This window comes from Salmo trutta, chromosome 31, assembly GCF_901001165.1.
Source record: "Salmo trutta chromosome 31, fSalTru1.1, whole genome shotgun sequence".
Lineage (NCBI taxonomy): Eukaryota > Metazoa > Chordata > Actinopteri > Salmoniformes > Salmonidae > Salmo > Salmo trutta.
Window position 1 is genome coordinate 5,350,067 of NC_042987.1, and position 22,483 is coordinate 5,372,549.

The window sequence follows — 22,483 nt, forward strand, 5'->3', positions numbered from 1 at the left end:
AGATCTCTTCGCATCACAAGAAAACTGTTAAAGTCTATCTAGTTGCTATCTTTGCCTGGACAAGAACACGGTGGGAAAACACCCCCTGTTAAGTCGTGTCATGAAAGGGGCACGTCACGTCCACTGTCATGGGATTTGACTATTGTGCTTGAGGCTATTTCCCAGGAGCCTTTTGAGGCGCTGGAAAGCGTGGAGATTAAATATCTCTTCTTTAAGACCGTTTTACTCGTGAGCGAGCTACACACACTGCCAGTTCACCATTCCTTCTTGCAGTTTGTCCGGGGCTTTTCCAAGGTCAACTTGTTGCCAAACCCCAACTTTATACCCAAGGTTAGTGGCAAATACAATTGTTTCGCCTTGGAGCTTTCCACCCGCCACATTTTATTTCTATGGAAGAGGAGTGGCTGCACCGTTTGTGTCCAGTACGCGCATTGCACATACAGTTGAAGTCGGAAGTTTACATACACTTAGGTTGGAGTCATTAAAACTAATTTTTCAACCACTCCACAAATGTCTTGTTAACAGACTATAGTTTTGGCAAGTGGGTTAGGACATCTACTTTGCTTGAAAAATTCCAGAAAAGGATGTCATGGCTTTAGAAGCTTCTGATAGGCTAATTGACATAATTTGAGTTAATTGGAGGTGTACCTGTGGATGTATTTCAAGGCCTACTGTCAAACCCAGTGCCTCTGCTTGACATCATGGGAAAATCAAAAGAAATCAGCCAAGACCTCAGAAAAAAATGGTAGACCTCCACAAGTACAAACAATAGTACGCAAGTATAAACACCATGGGACCACGCAGCCGTCATACTGCTCAGGAAGGAGACGCGTTCTGTCTCCTAGAGATGAACGTACTTTGGTGCGAAAATTGCAATTCAAACCCAGAACAACAGCAAAGGACCTTGTGAAGATGCTGGAGGAAACAGGTTCAAAATGATCTGTATCCACAGTAAAACAAGTCCTATATAGACATAACCTGAACGGCCGCTCAGCAAGGAAGAAGCCACTGCTCCAAAACCGCAATAAAAAAGCCAGACTACGGTTTGCAACTGCACATGGGGACAAAGATTGTACTTTTTGGAGAAATGTCCCCCGGTCTGATGAAACAAAAATAGAACTGTTTGGCCATAATGACCATTGTTATGTTTGGAGGAAAAATGGGGAGGCTTGCAAGCCCGAAGAACACCATCCCAACCGTGAATCATGGGGGTGGCAGCATCATGTTGTGGGGGTGCTTTGCTGCAGGAGGGACTGGTGCACTAAAGAAAATAGATGGCATCATGAGGGAGGAAAACTATGTGGATATATTGAAGCAACATCTCAAGACATAAGTCAGGAAGTTAAAGCATGGCCACAAATGTGTCTTACAAATGGACAATGACCCCAAGCATACTTCCAAAGTTGTGGCAAAGTGGCTTAAGGACAACAAAGTCAAGGTATTGGAGTGGCCATCACAAAGCCCTGACCTCAATCCTATAGAAAATGTGTGGGCAGAACTAAAAAAGTGTGTGCGAGCAAGGAGGGCTACAAACCTGACTCAGTTACACCAGCCCTGTCAGGAGGAATGGGCCAAAATTCACCCAACTTATTGTGGGAAGCTTGTGGAAGGCTTCCCGAAATGTTTGACCCAAGTTAAACAATTTAAAGGCAATGCTACCAAATATTAACTGAGTGTATGTAAACTTCTGACCCACTGGGAATGTGATGAAAGAAATTAAAGCTGAAATAAATAATTCTCTCTACTATTATTCTGACATTTCACATTCTTAAAATAAAGTGGTGATCCTAACTGACCTAAGACAGGGAATTTTTACTAGGATGAAATGTCAGGAATTGTGAAAAAGTGAGTTTTAATGTATTTGGCTAAGGTGTATGTAAACTTCTGACTTCAACTGTATACTTGGATAGGATGACAGCTTTGCGCAAGAGCGACAAACCCTTTGTGTCCTGGGCACCTCCCCTTTCTCATCAACGGTTATCATATTGGATTGTGGAATCTTTTATATATTGGCCTATAGCCTCCGGGGTCCTAAGGGCTCACTCCACCAGAGGTATGGCTACCTCTTGGGCACTGTTCAAAGGCAGCTCCTTGCAGGAGATTTGCAATGCGGCTAGACGTCACTGCACCCTCATTGGCGCATACTGTCCTCAGTGTCGGGGCCTCTGAGTGATGATATTGAGACTACCTGGCCACATTGAGATGTTGAAACAAATCATTGAAAGAGAAAATAAGGCTACTTGGGTAACCCCGGTTTTCTGATATTATGAGTGAGACATCTCACCACATACCCCTACTCGCAAGAGTGTGAAAAAGTTTGGCATGCTCGAGAATAACCCGAGGGCAGGCGGATGGCTCTTTAGAGGTAAGGGGCCCTCATTCGCCACTCAACTCGTCTGTCTCCAACACATGAGTATGATTGGTTCTTCGAGCTACTTGACTCTGGCATACTCTACTAGTGAGATATCTCCCTCATAATATCAGAGAACCGGGGTTACGCAAGTAACCTTAAGTTTCAGTCTGAACTGGAGTATGTGTGTTTCATGAAGGGTGTGTATTATTAGTGTGCATGTTTCACTACAGTAAAAACGGAGGGCCGAAAAGGCTGGAAGGTTCATTTGACCCCATGTAACCTCTGATCTTCTGTTCTGCAGCTGAGGGAGGGAGAGTATGCGTTTGTGTGTGTGTGTAGCCACGCCCATCAGGAAACCCAACACTCTTTCGAGTTATGGACACCCCAAAATGCCTTTTCTAGAAATATCAGGTTCAATTCACACACACACACACACACACACACACACACACACACACACACACACACACACACACACACACACACACACACACACACACACACACACACACACACACACACACACACACCTTGTATTTAGGAGCCATCCCTGTCCACAACTCCCTAGTAAAACCCAAACCTACATCATGGTAATATGTCTCACCACTGCCCCTAGTGACGACAGCTTGTATTTAGGCACACAATTTGGAAGTTAAGGGTTAAGGTTTGGGATACAGAAACAACTTTACAGTTAAGTTAAGGGTTAAGGTTTGGGATACAGAAACAACTCTACGGTTAACTTCAGGCATTCATTCCGATTGGTTAACAATTTAGGCATTAATTCCAATTGGCTAAATTAAGGATTATGGTTTAGGATAGGGTTGATTTGCATTAGTTCCCATTGGTTAAATTAAGGATAGAGTTTTTTTAAAGGAAGGAAACAGAAAACTCCAAGGTTAAGCTTAGTAATTAATTAAGATTCACTTTGTTAACTCATTGTGGATGGATGGCACAGTGGTCTAAGCAGTGAACTTCTGCGCCATAAACTGTGGGTTCAATCCCAGCTTTTGTTCTTTTTGAGTCACATCTCTGCTAGCATTCCTGGGTGTCTTAGCACTTTCTCCTCACGCTTATGTCTATTCAGAGCTACTGGCTAGCCTAGGACGAGTCGAGGGATCACAAAAGATTTCACAAGGGCAATGTTGACAAAAATACCAAATGTGTACACAATAGTGTAATGTATGCGTGGGGACAAAGAGGGAGGGGAGGTTGAACTCCTTCCTCAACATGCCAGAGTTTGAGAGGGTAAAACGGGGAGGTTGAACTTCTTCCTCAATGTGCCAGAGTTTGAGAGGGTAAAAAAGGGAGGTTGAACTTCTTCCTCAACGTGCCAGAGTTTGGGAGGGTAAAAAGGGGAGGTTGAACTTCTTCCTCAACGTGCCAGAGTTTGAGAGGGTAAAAAAGGGAGGTTGAACTTCTTCCTCAACGTGCCAGAGTTTGGGAGGGTAAAAAAGGGAGGTTGAACTTCTTCCTCAACGTGCCAGAGTTTGAGAGGGTAAAAAGGGGAGGTTGAACTCCTTCCTCAACGTGCCAGAGTTTGAGAGGGTAAAACGGGGAGGTTGAACTTCTTCCTCAACGTGCCAGAGTTTGAGAGGGTAAAAAAGGGAGGTTGAACTTCTTCCTCAACGTGCCAGAGTTTGGGAGGGTAAAAAGGGGAGGTTGAACTCCTTCCTCAACGTGCCAGAGTTTGAGAGGGTAAAAAGTAATTTCAGTGGAGACAGGGAGTGAGACACTAAAGCAGTTCAAGAATTCAGAGGCAATTTAAAAAGCAGTGTGGGAGAGGGGAATGAAAAACATGCTGGGTAAGAAAAGGAGGGAGGATGGAAAGTAAAAGAGGTTGTTATTCTCTCTCTCCCTCTCTCTCTTTCTCTCTCTCTGTTGTTTTTAGGGACTGGCAGGACCACAACCTCCAAGGAGATATGGAGGGAGGAATGGAGGGAGGAGGGAGGGTAGGAATAAATCAAACAGAGCCTGAAGGCTGGAGAGGAGGGAAGGAGGCAGAAAGAGGACAAGAGAGAGGACAGGAGGGTAGAGAAAATATAGTGGTGATGATGGTAGTGGTGGGGAGGGTGGGAGGGCGAGTGAGCGTAGGTGGGTGGATGGGTTGAGGGGGGTGGGGAGTAGTCATATTGTGTATGTGTTTGGGGAGGGGGAGGAGAGGTGGATGGAGAGTGGGTGGATGATTGGGGGGAGAGTTGGAGGGGTGCAGCGGGTGTATGAGTGAGTGTGGGTGGGTAGATGAAAAACGGGAAGAGGTGGACGGTGGAGAGAGGTGACTGGGGGGTTAGTGAGTGTGGGAGGGGTAAGTTTGGAATGGGGAGAGGTGAGGGAGTATATGAGTGACTGAGTGAGTGAGTGATTAAGGGGGAGGGGGTACATCGGGGTAGGTATGGAGGGAGAGGAGGGAGGGAGGGGCGAGGAGGAGAGGGGGTAGGTTTGGAGGATTGCAGGGCTCAAGGTAATCTTGGGAGTTAATGCAGCTTAGCGGAACAGGACTGAGCAGAGTGGGGGGGAGGGAGAGATGAGAGAGAGAAAGGGAGAGAGAAAGAGTAAGGGGAATGCGAGAGAGAGTTGAAAGAGAAAACAAGACTGATGGGGAAAAGAAAGGGGGAGGAAGAAAAGGGTGTAATAGAATAAAAGCTAGAGAAAAGGGAGAGAAAGTAGGATGAAGGGAGAGCTGGAGAGAAGGAGAGCAGAGTAGCGAGGGATATGGGAAGGGTGAAAGAGAGTAGAAGGGAGAGCAGAATATCAGAAGGTAGAGAGTGAGTAGAATTTGAGAGCGCGATAACGATAGCAGAAGGCAGAGCAAGAGTCAGAGGGGACTAGGGTAAGGAGAGTGAGATAGAGAGCGAGAAAGACACAGGGATAGGGGAGATGATGATAGGGGAAGGGAGAGAGTGAGCGAGCGAGCGAGCGAGTAGAAGGTAAAGGAGAGAGGGAGCGGGGGAGAGGGGAAAGAGGAATGTAGGGTGGGGAAGGGAAGCAGACACGCACGGCTTTGTCCTGAAAGCAGAGGGAGAACGAGAGAAAGAGAGAGACTTAAACTCTTTAACATCATCCTCAGCTCTGGCATCTTCCCCAATATTTGGAACCAAGGACTGATCACCCAAATCCACAAAAGTGGAGACAAATTTGACCGCAAATAACTACCGTGGTATATGCGTCAACAGCAACCTTGGGAAAATCCTCTGCATTATCATTAACAGCAGACTTGTTCATTTACTCAGTGAAAACAATGTACTGAGCAAATGTCAAATTGGCTTTTTACCAAATTACAGTACGACAGACCACGTATTCACCCTGCACACCCTAATTGACAAACAAACAAACAAACCAAAACAAAGGCAAAGTCTTCTCATGCTTTGTTGATTTCAAAAAAGCTTTTGAGGGTCTGCTATACAAATTGATGGAAAACGGTGTGGGGGAAAAACATATAAAATACATGTACACAAACAACAAGTGTGCAGTTAAAATTGGCAAAAAACAAATGTATTTGTACAGGGTCATGGGAGCCATGTGACAGACAGTGCTGAGTGTTCTCTTGTTCTGACACAGCAGAGTGTCTCCCAGGTCTGAGCGAGGTGGTCGGGTGTCATATCTGAGACAGCTCCTCATATGGGAGGGATTAAGTGTTGTACATCAGTAGGTGATCAGTGTGTCTCTGTGTTCAGCTCTCCAGTCTCCTAACACTAGTACTGCTGCTGCATCACCCACTCACTCACATCCACGCTGCCTGTGTGCCTCCTGTAGCCTTGGCAATATTTCCTCTAACAATTGAAAGAGCTGGCCTAGAAGACTACTCAGCATGGTAGTACAGTATACAGAGGAAGACATCGAGAGGGGAAGGAAGAGAAAGGGGGAGAGCAGAGAGAGAGAGCGAGACAGGAGAAGCAGATGGTAGAGATTGGGTTGTAGTTGAGTGTTCGGGGTCAAGTCCTGGTCAAGACCTATTACTGTAAAATCAGGCCAAGTTTAGTAGAGCTATCTTACCATCAGTTTAGTAGTAGCGGATCAGTGGAGATCTCTAGGTGTTGGAGCTAAGGTGAGAATAGAGAGAAGGAAAGAATGAGAATAAAGAGATGGATAGAGGGAGAAAGGGGAGAGGGATGTGAGATGCTCCTCTGCTTTTTTCTCCTCCTGCCAAATGAAAATAGGACCATTGATATGAATTGCTTTTGATCAAATCAGCTTCTGTGCAAATGAAATAGGTCTCCCCCTGTTCTCCCCTAGGAGCCAGTGGACAGAGCCTGTCATAGGCCCCTGCGCTTATTCAAGGCTACAAACGTGTCATTTCCTGTTTCCCCTGAGAAGTCTCTCTCTCTCTCTCTCTCTCTCTCTCTCTCTCTCTCTCTCTCTCTCTCTCTCTCTCTCTCCCCCCACCCCCGAGAAGGACAGCATGAGCCTACATGACCCCATCCTAAGCCCTAAAACACACCCCAGAGAGAGAAAGGGACAGGGAGGACAATAGAAGGGAGGAAAGGAATACAACTAGAAAGATAAAAGGGAACAGCAAGGGAATGAAGAGTCATGGGTTAAGAAGACAGAACAAGTGATAAATGAGACTGAACAGAGTGGGAAGAGAAGTGAGAGCAGGAAGAATACAGGCAATAAACTAGAAGGACAAAGATGCTGTAGAGAGAGGACGAAAGAGAAAGTGGTAGAACAGAGAGATAACTAGAGAGAATAACGGAGAAGGGAAACTAAGGAGAGAACACGAGAGGGCTAGATAGGGGGAATAAGAGAGAGAATGAGAGCTTGGTAGAGAGGTAGAGAGGTGAGTGATAAGTATACTGTGACTTTAGGAGACTCTAGGAGAAGGGGATGATTTGGAAATGGAGGGGAAGAAGGCTAGGCTGCTTCCTCAGTCCGACACAGGAATGTAGAGCGGGCAGATCCGTGTGTGTGTGTGTGTGCGTGCCAGACAGGAATCTCTAACCCCCACAGACTCTGGCTCCACTTATCTGGGCTCGGGGAGAGAGAGATGAAGGGGTAGAGGGGGAGGAAGGGAGAGAGGGTAGAGATAGTTTTTGGGTGTCCAGCACTATCACGTCCCCCTCTGCCCTCATATCTCCCCTCTCTCTCCTGTCATCCCTCCAGCTAATAAACACACACAAAACTTTGAGCGTGGATGCGTTCGAGGTCAAGGGAACTCAGGGAAGGCCAAAAAGTCAAACCACCACACTGGGGCGGCGACAAAAAATAACACAGCCAGCCTCTGAGACCATTATACACACACACCTTATTCTGCCTCCTGATGATTTCTCTCCTTTTTCTCGAAAGAAAAGAAAGGACTTCACTTTAGTTTGCTATTCGCTGTCCCTGTGAAAGAAAGCAGTCACACACAGACACACACACAAATACCAACCTACCAATCTACCCTGGAGGAGTAAAACACACAGACACGCACACACACTTCTCTTTCCAGTCCATTATTCCATCTCCCCCTTCTCTCTCTTCTCTTCCCACTCCATTATTTCTTCTCTCTCTACTCCATTATTCCATCTCCCCTTCTCTCTCTACAAAATAATTCAATCTCCTCCTTCTCTCTCTTCTCTTTCCACTCCATTATTCCATCTCCCCCTTCTCTCTCCACTCCATTATTCCATCTCCCCCTTCTCCCCCACTCCATTATTCCATCTCCCCCTTCTCTCTCTTCTCTTCCCACTCCATTATTTCTTCTCTCTCCACTCCATTATTCTATCTCCCCTTCTCTCTCTACAAAATAATTCAATCTCCTCCTTCTCTCTCTTCTCTTTCCACTCCATTATTCCATCTACCCCTTCTCTCTCCACTCCATTATTCCATCTCCCCGTTCTCCCCCACTCCATTATTCCATCTCCCCCTTCTCTCTCTTCTGTTCCCACGCCATTATCTCTTCTCACTCCACTCCATTATTCCATATCACCCTTCTCTCTCTACAAAATAATTCAATCTCCCCCTTCTCTTTCTACAAAATAATTCAATCTCCTCCTTCTCTCTCTTCTCTTTCCACTCCATTATTCCATCTACCCCTTCTCTCTCCACTCCATTATTCCATCTCCCCGTTCTCCCCCACTCCATTATTCCATCTCCCCCTTCTCTCTCCACTCCATTATTCCATCTCCCCCTTCTCCCCCACTCCATTATTCCATCTCCTCCTTCTCCCTCTTCTCTTCCCACTCCATTATTCCATCTCCCCCTTCTCTCTCCACTCCATTATTCCATCTCCCCCTTCTCCCCCACTCCATTATTCCATCTCCTCCTTCTCCCTCTTCTCTTCCCACTCCATTATTCCATCTCCCTCTTCTCTTTCCACTCCATTACTCAATCTCCCCCTTCTCCCACTTCTCTTTCCACTCAATTATTCAATCTCCCCCTTCTCTCTCCACTCCATTATTCCATCTCCCCCTTCTCTCTTCTCTTTCCACTCCATTATTCCTTCTCCCTCCTCACTTTCCACTCCATTATTCCATCTCCTCCTTCTCTCTCTTCACTTTCCCACTCCATTATTCCATCTCCCTCTTCTCTCTCTTCTCTTTCCACTCCATTATTCCATCTCCCCCTGCTCTCTCTTCTCTTTCCACTCCATTATTCCATCTCCTCCTTCTCTCTCTTCACTTTCCCACTCCATTATTCCATCTCCCTCTTCTCTCTCTTCTCTTTCCACTCCATTATTCCATCTCCCCCTGCTCTCTCTTCTCTTTCCACTCCATTATTCCATCTCCCCCTGCTCTCTCTTCTCTTTCCACTCCATTATTCCATCTCCCTCTTCTCTCTGTTCTCTTTCTCACTCCTGCTGTCTTGGGATTCCCGCACCAACATGTTGGCCCTGAGGTGTACACTCTAAAAACAAATGGTTCTACGTCGTGCCAAATAAGGGTTCTTTGGCTTGTAAATATAACGGAACTCTTTTTGGTGCTAAATGGAACCTTTTTTTGAAGGTTCTATAAAGAACCATGCTCATAAGGTTGTAAATGGAACCTATACAGTGCTATTACCCTTTCCTAAGGTTCTATAAAGAACCGTGCTCATAAGGTTCTAAATGGAACCTATACGTGCTATTACCCTTTCCTAAGGTTCTATAAAGAACCATGCTCATAAGGTTGTAAATGGAACCTATACGGTGCTATTACCCTTTCCTAAGGTTCTATAAAGAACCATGCTCATAAGGTTCTAAATGGAACCTATACGGTGCTATTAACCTTTCCTAAGGTTCTATAAAGAACCATGCTCATAAGGTTCTAAATGGAACCTATACGGTGCTATTAACCTTTTCTAAATGGAACCTATACGGTGCTAAAAACATTCCAAAAATATTCTATATAGCACCAAAATAGGATTCCGCTATGGTTAAAAACCTTTTGGGGGCTATATAGAACACGTTTTAATGGTTTCATGGAGAATGGCTCTTTAAAGAACCTTTCTCAATCTCAATGGTCTTTGTAGAACCATAGAGGATTTTTTTTATTCTTGTTTAATAGCCATATTATATTGTTAGAATTCAATAGGTGTGATGATTGTGTTTATTACCAAGTTAAATCAGGTGCGCTAGCTCTGGAACAGCTGCTCTCTATTGACACACGGCCATCCAACAGGTAATAACTACACAACAGATTAGATCAAATGGAATGACACTCTCACTCACAGTTGCACAAAAAGAGCTGTGTGCAAACCACACCACAAAATATTTGCATGAGCCGCCGCCAATATATTTAAATTTTCACTAAAAGTGGAAAGAACCATTTAAAGGCTCAAAGTGTTGTTTGGGTCAATATGGTTCCACGTGGAACCCTAATTGTTAGTGTGTAGTAGGCCTGTGGTGTGGATGTACAGTAGGCCTCACTCCCTCATAGCATGCCCATGCAGCGTGAGGGTAGCAGGGGTAAAGAGGGGAAGATGTAAGAGGAGAGGAGAGATAAACGGGATGAAGGGGGCATAAGGGCAGAAGAAAGATTAGTACGGCTGAGAAGGCAGGTTAAGAAGGGATATGGGGGTTGAAGGAGGTTGATTGATTAAAAGAGTTTAAACTGTCCCCAAGAAAAACACTGGGTATGATTTGGGATTTGCATGTGAACGTGTGCAGTCCAAAAAATATGCTGTAACACACGCACGCACGCACGCACGCACGCACACACACACACACACACACACACACACACACACACACACAGCTCCAATATATGAAGGAGAGCAGAAGTGACAGTGTGAAATAGAGGGATGGAGGGATGGAGGAGAGGACAGATGGAAATGAAGGACAGACAGTGGCTTCCAGGACTTCCTTTGGCCCTCTCTGATGGACAAATATAATGACACACATACTCAAAGAGCCCTATACAACAATACACATACCCACTCAACACACATAGACCCAACAACCACCCCACGTGAAAGCATTCAACCCAAAAACACCTAATGTGTTATCCTCTTCATTGTCCTCCGTGCTTTCAACAACACTTGAATCTCTTCTTTAAAAGAAGGGAGTTTGTTGCTGTCAGATGGGAAGGACAGGGAGGGGGTGAGCAAGGGAGGGAAAGGTTGAGGGGTAAGAGAGGGAGGAGGAACGGGTGGGAGGAACAGGGAAGGGAAGGATGAACGTGTCAAAGGAAGGGAGACTTTGCCCTCGAGCACGATTGTGTGTGCGTGTGGTGTGAGTAAGTTGTGACTTGGCCAATGTGACACACCCACAAGCCAGCAAACCTCCACATCCTGTTAGGGGCGTACGTTTGTCCTCACCCACTCCCCCCCCTTCTCATACTGGTCAGACGGGTGAAGGAGTGTGTGTGAAGGGGGAGTTCACTACAGTAAATAGAACAAACCTCTCTAAAATAAACAAGAGGACCGAGAGAGAGAGAGAGTAAAGTGTAAGACGCCCCAGGGTTTGGTTTTTGAGGGCTTCTCTCTCTCACACACTTAAAAGCCACATGCAGACACACACAGAAAAACGCACACTTTGTTCACTGTCGAGTTCTGTCACACACACGCACGCTCGCACGCACGCACGCACGCACGCACGCACGCACGCACGCACGCACACACACACACACACACACACACACACACACACACACACACAGGCATTTAAACCACAACTCTCCCCTCCTGAGCAGAGTTACACCACAGAGAACTGGACAGGCCAGGATAGTTCAGGCCAACCGTCTGACTGATCTAGCCATTATAGAGCATCCCATCACTACAGCAGCACCGGAGTCTTAGTTAATACACTGTCAAACTACAGCAGTCCAACTGCCCTCCACTTTGCTCCACACTACTGCCATTCCCTCAACTGGTTCCTTCGTAACACATCCATTCTACTATGTCAGTCAATCTTCTCTCCATATCTCAATACAGAACCACACTAGCCCTATACTACTACACACGGTTGCTCACAGTCCAGGGTTCATCCACAGTGTGAGTATGCCTTTAGGTGTGGGCATATTTGCATGTTGTCTGTTGCAGTGTGTGTGTGTGTGTGTGTGTGTGTGTGTTTGTTTGAGATACTGTGAATGTTCAACCACAGCAGCCCCCTGCGCCAACAGGACATCCTGTCAGGGTGCCTTCTGGGTAACTTTAGATCTGAACGATCAATGTGCGCTGAGCGCACATACTTGCGTGTGTGTATGTATGTGCATGAGTGCATCCGGTGTGTGTGTGTGTGTGTGTGTGTGTGTGCATGGGCTGTGGTTAGCTGGGGAGCACAGGCCCTGCCCAGGTGCACGGTGAGATGGCTAATCTTTAACCCCCCAGCTCAGTCGCTCCTCTCTCCTCCACCCTTCACTAATCCTCTCATCAACTCTCCTCAGCAATTTCCCCTCTTCTCTCCTTCTCCCATCCCTCCCACTTAGTTGTGTTCCAGTGGCAGTCTGTTGACAGGTGGGGGTGCTGACGTTTTGGAAAAAGACATGGTCAGGCCTGGGGAGGTGGTGGCTTCCTGTACACCAGGGTTCTGTGAAGCCAGAGGGTTTATAAATACACCAGGTGTCACTATGTGGAACACACAGAGAGGAGGTGAGAGAGAGGGAAGACAGGGGGGACCAGATCTCTGTGTTAGATGATAAAATAGATGAAAGGGTGAAAAATAGGCTAGTGTGCGTACATGTGTGTGTTTGTGGTGTAGGCGTAGGGGTTTCAGCTGGTGTACTGTCCATAATGTCCAACAGGATGTGAGGTCATACGACAAAGATGGAGGGTAGGCGTTGAGAAGTGGTGGTTACCATGGTGATAATAGAACAGTGGGCTACTGAAAGAGAGAGACAGGAGGCAGAAGAGAGGAGGAGGGGGAGAAACAGAAGAGAGAGGAGGGGGAAAAACAGTTTAACAGTCTTCCGTCACGACTACCAACAGAACAAATAACCATTCAGCCCCAAAACTGAGGGACAGTGGGAAGTGGGGGAAGAGGGGAGGGAGGTGGGGTGACAGGGGCACAACAAGTCAACCGGGTGGAAAGGCTGCCAAAGAGCAGAGAGATGTGGGGGATGTTGGTGAAGAGAGGAGAGATTGAGGGGGAAAGAAAGAGAGGAAAAGAGAAAGAGAGTGAGAGAAGGCAAGAAAGAGAAAGAGAGTGAGAAAGAGAGACAAAAAGAGAGACAATTCAACATCACCCAGGCATAACCCAGTACTTGTCAATCAGTGAGTCGTGAAGAGAGGGGTTAAAAATTAAGTCCACGTTTTGAAATATTAAATCTATTTTGGTTTTTAATGGAGAGACAGTGAATTAAAAGGAGGAAGAGAAATATATAGAGTAGATGATTAAACTGGGAAAAAGAGAAGGGATAGAAAACCAGAGAGGGGTGAGGGGGTTGAAATCTGTTCATGGTGTTTTAAATATTAAACCTATTTCAAGTTTAATGAAGTGCAAATACTATGGGGAGAGTCTTAACTGGAGTACGGAGCAGACGGGGGTGAAAGGGGGAGCTGATTCATTATTTCAGGCGTTCACCTTTAGACTGTGGAGACTTGGGGAGAAGGAAGGAATAAGAGAACAAGAGAAAAAGTTGACGAAGAAGTGCTGAAGTGCGGGCAGTTTTAAAGACGCCTTTTTGGCTACCCCAGGTGAGTGTGGAAGGCCCCATGGGAATTGTCAGAATGATGAGAGTATAATAGTAATACAGGCCCAAACACGCACAGATACAAATACACACACAGAGCAGAACGCCTGTCTGGTACTCGGCTAACAACAATAAAGGGATTGTATTTAATGAAAATCATTTCCTAACATGGTTTACAAGGTGACCAACACTCTAGGCCTAGTCTAAGAGAGTGTTGCGGACCTATGGGTAACATATAATCTGCAGAGAAATAGCATATAAAGTCTGACCTCATCTTGAATAAATACTTTGTTTATACAGTACTGTATGTGTAAGGGTCTTACAGTGTGTGTGTGTGTGTGTGTGTGTGTGTGTGTGTGTGTGTGTGTGTGTGTGTGTGTGTGTGTGTGTGTGTGTGTGTGTATGTGTGTGTGTGTGTGTGTGTGTGTGTGTGTGTGTGTGTGTGTGTGGTTCAGTGGAGGCTGCTGAGGGGAGGACGGCTCATAAGAACGGAGGGAATGGAATGGAATCAAACCATGTGTTTGATGTCATTCCATTTACTCCATTCCAGCCATTCTTATGAGCCATCCTCCCCTCAGCAGCCTCCAGTGGTGTGGTTGTAGCTGTTGGGTAGACTGTGAAGCCCCAGTAGATAGCAGAAAGAGTGAGAGAAGTACACGGTGTGTAATCGATGAGTTAGGGCTGGAGAGAAACCCCTGTTTGGCTGATCTGCACACATCTACATTATCAGATGCTCTAAGCAGTGTGTGTGTGTGTGTGTGTGTGTGTGTGTGTGTGTGTGTGTGTGTGTGTGTGTGTGTGTGTGTGTGTGTGTGTGTGTGTGTGTGTGTGTGTGTGTGTGTACACATCACACTGTCCATCTCCTAAGAATTTCTAAAAATCCCCCTAGCCAAACCAAAAGGTCACAATGTGGGTTTTTCACAGACGGAAAAAAACCTCAAAACTCACCAGTTCTTTTTTATTAGTCCAAACAGCAACTGTATACAGCCTACGTTTACCCCCTAAACAAAGCTAACAGGAAGAGAGAGACAGTAAAGAAGAGAAGTAACACAGAAATCAAATAGTTCCTAAGAACGACTACCTCACTTGAGTCATATGAAGTAATACAGTTGCATTAAAGTGTTATTTGGTAGCGAATTGTAAAATATAATTGTATGCCTTATTTATATATTGTATTTCTAAATACTGTCCCTATCAAATACTATTATTAAGCACAATTTTCAAATAAAGGATTGAACATGGAATATGGAATACAAGTGAAATGTTGGTATACAAACACATACCCTATTCAAAATGATCCTACATGTCTACTGTATACAAGCACATACTCTATTCAAAATGATCCTACTTGTCTACTCTATACAAACACATACCCTATTCAAAATGATCCTACATGTCTACTGTATACAAGCACATACCCTATTCAAAATGATCCTACATGTCTACTGTATACAAACACATACCTTATTCAAAATGATTCTACATGTCTACTGTATACAAACACATACCCTATTCAAAATGATCCTACATGTCTACTGTATACAAACACATACCCTATTCAAAATGATCCTACATGTCTACTGTATACAAACACATACCCTATTCAAAATGATCCCACATGTCTGCTGTATACAAACACATACCCTATTCAAAATGATCCTACATGTCTACTGTATACAAACACATACCTTATTCAAAATGATCCTACATGTCTGCTGTATACAAACACATACCTTATTCAAAATGATTCTACATGTCTACTGTATACAAACACATACCTTATTCAAAATGATTCTACATGTCTACTGTATACAAACACATACCTTATTCAAAATGATTCTACATGTCTACTGTATACAAACACATACCTTATTCAAAATGATTCTACATGTCTACTGTATACAAACACATACCTTATTCAAAATGATTCTACATGTCTACTGTATACAAACACATACCCTATTCAAAATGATCCTACTTGTCTACTGTATACAAACACATACCTTATTCAAAATGATCCTACATGTCTACTGTATACAAACACATACCCTATTCAAAATGATCCTACATGTCTACTGTATACAAACACATACCTTATTCAAAATGATCCTACATGTCTACTGTATACAAACACATACCCTATTCAAAATGATCCTACATGTCTACTGTATACAAACACATACCCTATTCAAAATGATCCTACATGTCTACTGTATACAAGCCAACAAAGACCTAATAAATACATATAATTGAATGAAATGTGATTTGAAACGTCACACACACAAATGGGTTCAAAAACACACACACACACACACACACACACACACACACACACACACACACACACACACACACACACACACACACACACACACACACACACACAACACACACACACACACACACACACACACACACACCACACACACACACACACACACACACACATTCGGACGAGCACAGACACACGCACGCATGCACACACACGTGCACACACACACACACACAGACACACAGACACACACACACACACACACACACACACACACACACACACACACACACACACACACACACACACACACACACACACACAGAGAATTCAGTTCGCTGCTCACTGGCCACGATAATGATATCAAGCCCACAGCAGATGTTTGGAAGTGAAGGGAATCTAAGGAAACCAAATCCTAATTCTCCCAGCTGTTTAAGTCAACATGTAGTTTCATGAAAACACTGAATGGCTCTGTATTAAGACTATCTGATCCTTACATAGTCTGAAAACCCTAGGCAACACAGTGACTATAGGGTCTGGTTTCAATCATGGACTCTTTTGGCATAGAGGAACTACGTCACTGCCTACGACACTACTTTATCCACTTCAATAAAATACAAAATAGAAGCTAGCAAGATGGAGATCACAGAGGTCATTTTTAATGAGTGCATTTCGCAAGTGGCTAGTTTGCATCAACTGCCTTAACTAAAAGCCCTGCAAAGGTTTTGCCTGCAAACTTCTTGCATGACTGCCTTGTGACTTGTTGGGAGAGTACCCAGAATGATTTGTTTCCCATTCTCGACGTAGGCAGTGACGTAGTTCCTCTATGCCAAAATATTCCATCATTCAAACCAGACCTTAGTCAGTGTGTTGCCTAGGGTTGGGTTTTCTTGACCAATCCTTACATGCTTAATATATTCCCACTGCTACTGTTGATACTGTTTGGAAGCATCATAAACATAGACAGTCCTGTCTCTAAGTCTCTGATAGCATCTCTGCTCCACTAAAACATCCACTCAGAGGAGGCATCTTAAAACAGCTAAGTCTATAAGGGGTAGTAGAGCCAGCGTCTATGGAGCGGCATTATCAAAGAGGGGGAGAGAGAGACAGAGAAACAGACAGAGAGAGAGACAGACAGACAAACAAAGAGAGAGCGACAGTGAGAGAGGAAGAGAGAGAGAGAGCGTTTAGGTATTATTCCATCAATAAGGAATGAAGCAATTAAGCTAATCTCAGAGTTGAGGTGCCCTTCTCCCTCTTATCATTACTAGAGGACGTCATAGAAACCAACCGGACTGGATGGTGTCTCCACACACACGCAAACACACTCTTTCACTAATCCCACCACAGGTGGTTGGTTGCACCTTAATTGGGGAGGACGGGCTCGTAGGAATGGCTGAAGCGGAATAGGTGGAATAGTATCAAACACATTAAATACATGGTTTCCATGTGTTTGATGCCATTCCATTTGCTCCGTTCCAGACATTATTATGAGCCGTCCTCCCCTCAGCAGCCTCCATTGAATCCCACCATTCCTCTATAAACTACCAGTACAACCCCAAACCCCTCCCTCAAACACACAACCCTTCCTCTCGTACAGCCACTAAACCCATATTGCTAAAACTCCATGGTCAGACGACACAATACCAATACTCTCAACCCCTGAAAGACAACACCCCATTAGTGCACACAAGACTTCAACTAAACCACTACTCTGACACATCCAAAGACCAGCTCTGCCAGGGGAAACAACAATTCAGCCTCTGACAGCTTGAACTACTGTACCGAAAACCTTTCACAAAATATGGAAGGCAAAATACCACTGATAGGTAAATGCCAGGGTTTGGCTGCACTAGTGCCAAACGCTGCCAAAATACATTACCGGCAAACAGAGACTTCCTGTAACCTTTAGTCAATGCTGAGAGAACATTTCCTGGGCAATGCCAACCCTGCAACCTTACTCTGGTTTGGACAAAACTGTGCATGCATGTGTGCATGCAGGTGTGTGTGAGTGTTTGTGTATTGTGTCTCTGTGTGAGTGTGTGAGTGTGTGTGAGTGTGTGTGTGAGTGTGTGTGTGTGTGTGTGTGTGTGTGTGTGTGTGTGTGTGTGTGTGTGTGTGTGTGTGTGTGTGTGTGTGTGTGTGTGTGTGTGTGTGTGTGTGTGTGTGGTTGTGTGTGTGGTTGTGTGTGGTTGTGTGTGTGTGTGTTTATGTGCCCCGGACTTCAAGACAATTTAGAGTTAAGAAGGTAAATTAATAAAAAGCTTATACGGATCCTCCCTCCCTCCCTCTCAATCCCTTCCCTGCCTCTCCCCACTCTCCCTCCTCCTTCTAGCCTCTCTCTCACCTCTCTCCCTCCCCGTCTCCGATTCTGCCTTGCCCCATACTTTTTTCTCTTCTGCCCTCCCTTTCTGTTTTCCCTCCCCCCTCTTCTCTCCTAACTTGCCACCCTTCCCTCTCCTTCCCCCCTACTCCTCCCACCCAGCCCTGTCTTTTTCCTCTTCATCTCTCCCCCTCCTCCCTCTTCAGAGAAGTCCTTCCCTAAACCCCAGAGTCTGGATGGTGAGGACGCGCTGGTAATCCATGCGCTGACCCAGGTCAATTCAATTATCCTGTTTTCTTTAGCTGCTACCACACGTGTGCCCATTTCACAGCCAACTCCCTTAATGCACCCATGATTAGCTTCCCCTCACTTTTAATGATCTACCTATCCACACACACACACACACACACACACACACACACACACACACACACACACACACACACATCTCGAAGCCAGCCTGTGTCAGACACACACACACACACACACACACACACACACACACACACACCTTGTACCTCCTGACGTCTGCCGATGGCCGTAAAGGAGAGAAAGACACACATCTAATGGTTTAATGTTCCCTCTAAAGGAATCTAAACACTCCCATAGTTATCTAAATGTCTATTCCAAAGATCAGGAGGTTTCTGGGAAGAGGTTTGTTATCTAAGGCAATTCATCTGTACTGTCTAACATTTTTTACAGTTGAGGTCGGAAGTTTACATACACCTTAGCCAAATACAAATTTAACTCAGTTTTTCACAATTCCTGACATTTAATCCTAGTAACAATTCCCTGTCTTAGTTCAGTTAGGATCACCACTTTATTTGAAGAATGTGAAATGTCAGAATAATAATAGAGAGAATGATTTATTTCAGCTTTTATTTCTTTCATCACATTCCCAGTGGGTCAGAAGGTTACATACACTCAATTAGTATATATATATTTTTAAATTGTACTGTATTATTGATTGTATGTTTATTTATTCCATGTGTAACTGTGTTGTTGTATGTGTCGAACTGCTTTGCTTTATCTTGGCCAGGTCGCAGTTGTAAATGAGAACTTGTTCTCAACTTGCCTACCTGGTTAAATAAAGGTGAAATAAAAAATGAATAAATAATTTAAATATAGGTGAAATAAAAAAAAATGGTAGCATTGCCTTTAAATTGTTTAACTTGGGTCAAACGTTTCGGGAAGCCTTCCACAAGCTTCCCACAATAAGTTGGGTGAATTTTGGCCCATTCCTCCTGACAGAGCTGGTGTAACTGAGTCAGGTTGGTTGGCCTCCTTGCTCGTACACGCTTTTTCAGTTCTGCCCACAAATTTTCGATAGGATTGAGGTCAGGGCTTTGTGATGGCCACTCCAATACCTTGACTTTGTTGTCCTTAAGCCATTTTGCCACAACTTTGGAAGTATGCTTGGGGTCATTGTCCATTTGGAGTCATTGTCCATTTGCGACCAAGCTTTAACTTCTTGACTGATGTCTTGAGATGTTGCTTCAATATATCCACATGGTATCATGAGGGAGGAAAACTATCTATTTTGTGAAGTGCACCAGTCCCTCCTGCAGCAAAGCACCCCCACCACATGATGCTGCCACCCCCGTGCTTCACGGTTGGGATGGTGTTCTTCGGTTTGCAAGCCTCCCCCTTTTTCCTCCAAACACAACGATGGTCATTATGGCCAAACAGTTTTATTTTTGTTTCATCAGACCAGAAGACATTTCTCCAAAAAGTAAAGTCTTTATCCCCATGTGCAGTTGCAAACCGTAGTCTGTTTTTTATGGCGGTTTTGGAGCAGTGGCTTCTTCCTTGCTGAGCGGCCTTTCAGGTTATGTAGATATAGGACTCGTTTTACAGTGGATATAGATAATTTTGTACCTGTTTCCTCCAGCATCTTCACAAGGTCCTTTGCTGTTGTTCTGGGATTGATATGCACTTTCCGCACCAAAGTACGTTCATCTCTAGGAGACAGAACGCGTCTCCTTCCTGAGCGGTATGAAGGCTGCGTGATCCGATGGTGTTTATACTTGCGTACTATTGTTTGTACAGATGTCATTTAAAGAGGCACTGAGATTGAAGGTAGGCCTTGAAATACATCCACAGGTACACCTCAAATTATGTCAAATAGCCTATCAGAAGCTTCTAAAGCCATGACATTATTTCTGGAATTTTCCAAGCTGTTAAAAGGCACTGTCAATTTAGTGTATGTAAACTTCTGACCCACTGGAATTGTGATACGGTGAATTATAAGTGAAATAATCTGTCTGTAAACAATTGTTGGAAAAATTACTTGTGTCATGCACAACGTAGATGTCCTAACCAACTTGCCAAAACTATAGTTGTTATCAAGAAATGTGTGGAGTGGTTGAAAAACGAGTTTTAATGACTCCAACCTAAGTGTAGGTAAACTTCCGACTTCAACTGTATGTGCCTTTTGCTTTACCTTTCAAAATGATATAAGATAATCATGTTACCAAATATGGATTAAGTAGATACAAGCAAAGCATATAGCACAAGCTGCCCTCCCTTCTCTTGTACCGAGGATGAAGCTCACCTACCTGGGATCCTGGACCACCATGCCAGCTCCATCACAATCTCTCTGTAACCCACCACACCCTCCCCTCCCATGTACCCAGGGTAAGAGTGTCCTACCTGGGATGTCTTTTCCATTGTAGCTCCACCCGGTCACGCCCATCATGGAGGGCAGCGGCGACCCCGGCCTGCTGTCTCTGTCCCCCTCGGTCTGCTGGGTAATGTGTCTGACCGTGTCCTTGTTCTTCCTGTTCTTCCTCCGCCCAGACCCAGAGGGCTGCCACGGCCCTTCACCTCCTCCCCCGTGATCCCCCTGTGTCCCTGCACCCACATTGGGCCCATCCCGAGGGTGAGAAACGGAGGAGGGTGAGACTTGTTCCTCTTTGACAGTGATGGGGCGGTAGTTGTGTGGCCAGGCGGGCTGGGAGTCGTGACCACCGTCCTCCTGGCTCTCGTGGCTCTTGGGTGGCTCCTGGTCCTCTTTCCCGTATGTACTGCCACTACCCTCATGGCAGCTGGCAATGGCGGAGTCCCCAGAGGAGTTGGCCGGGCTTGTACGCCTCCCCAGCCAGGGCGAGGAGCTTCGTCCTGATATGATAGACACCAAGGCTTCTGACGCCACCCCTCCTAACCCTCCTACTCCTCCCCCTATACCTCCCCCACCTCCTCCTCCACCTCCCCCTATACCAGCGCCCGCGGCAGCCCCCATCTCAAAGTCGGCCAGTTCGTCAGCCAGTTCCGAGCGGATACTGATGTCCAGTGCAGCCTTGATGAAGCCGTGACAGGCCTGGACAATGTCGGTCATTTGCAGGTAGCTGGCAGCTGACATCACCTCAATGACATTTTTACTGGTCAGCGCCAGGTGGGCCGAGTACATGAAGTCCAGAATGGCTTTGAAGCCCGTCGCTGTGACGATGTCCAGGTGAGTGACAGTTGTCTGGTGATGTGGCTCCGCCCCTTTCTTCACCTGAATGATGAATAATAATACGTTTGATGACCTGTCGTTATTGTATAGCCGTTTACATTTACATTTTAGACATTAAGCAGACGCTCTTATCCAGAGCATTCATCTCATGATACAGTAGCTAGGTGAGACAACCACATATCACAGTCATAGTCAGTACATTCATCTCCAGATAGCTAGGTGGACCAGTCATAGTCAGTACATTCATCTCCAGATAGCTAGGTGGACCAGTCATAGTCAGTACATTAATCTCCAGATAGCTAGGTGGACCAGTCATAGTCAGTACATTCATCTCCAGATAGCTAGGTGGACCAGTCATAGTCAGTACATTCATCTTCAGATAGCTAAGTGGACCAGTCATAGTCAGTACATTCATCTCCAGATAGCTAGGTGGACCAGTCATAGTCAGTACATTCATCTTCAGATAGCTAGGTGGACCAGTCATAGTCAGTACATTCATCTCCAGATAGCTAGGTGGACCAGTCATAGTCAGTACATTCATCTCCAGATAGCTAGGTGGACCAGTCATAGTCAGTACATTCATCTCCAGATAGCTAGGTGGACCAGTCATAGTCAGTACATTCATCTCCAGATAGCTAGGTGGACCAGTCATAGTCAGTACATTCATCTCCAGATAGCTAGGTGGACCAGTCATAGTCAGTACATTCATCTCCAGATAGCTAGGTGGACCAGTCATAGTCAGTACATTCATCTCCAGATAGCTAGGTGGACCAGTCATAGTCAGTACATTCATCTCCAGATAGCTAGGTGGACCAGTCATAGTCAGTACATTCATCTCCAGATAGCTAGGTGGACCAGTCATAGTCAGTACATTCATCTCCAGATAGCTAGGTGGACCAGTCATAGTCAGTACATTCATCTCCAGATAGCTAGGTGGACCAGTCATAGTCAGTACATTCATCTCCAGATAGCTAGGTGAGACAACCACATGTCATAGTCAGTACATTCATCTCCAGATAGCTAGGTGGACCAGTCATAGTCAGTACATTCATCT

The 22,483-nt window shown here is 45.2% G+C and overlaps 1 protein-coding gene across 1 annotated transcript in view; it reads right to left on the reverse strand.

The window, feature by feature from the left end:
• zbtb46 (zinc finger and BTB domain containing 46) overlaps nucleotides 1-22,483 on the reverse strand; it is a 105,517-nt gene that overhangs the window by 55,819 nt on the left and 27,215 nt on the right. The window contains exon 3 of the mRNA XM_029724952.1: nucleotides 20,625-21,471. Coding sequence (XP_029580812.1) covers nucleotides 20,625-21,471 — 847 coding nt within the window. The remainder of the gene's footprint in view (nucleotides 1-20,624; nucleotides 21,472-22,483) is intronic.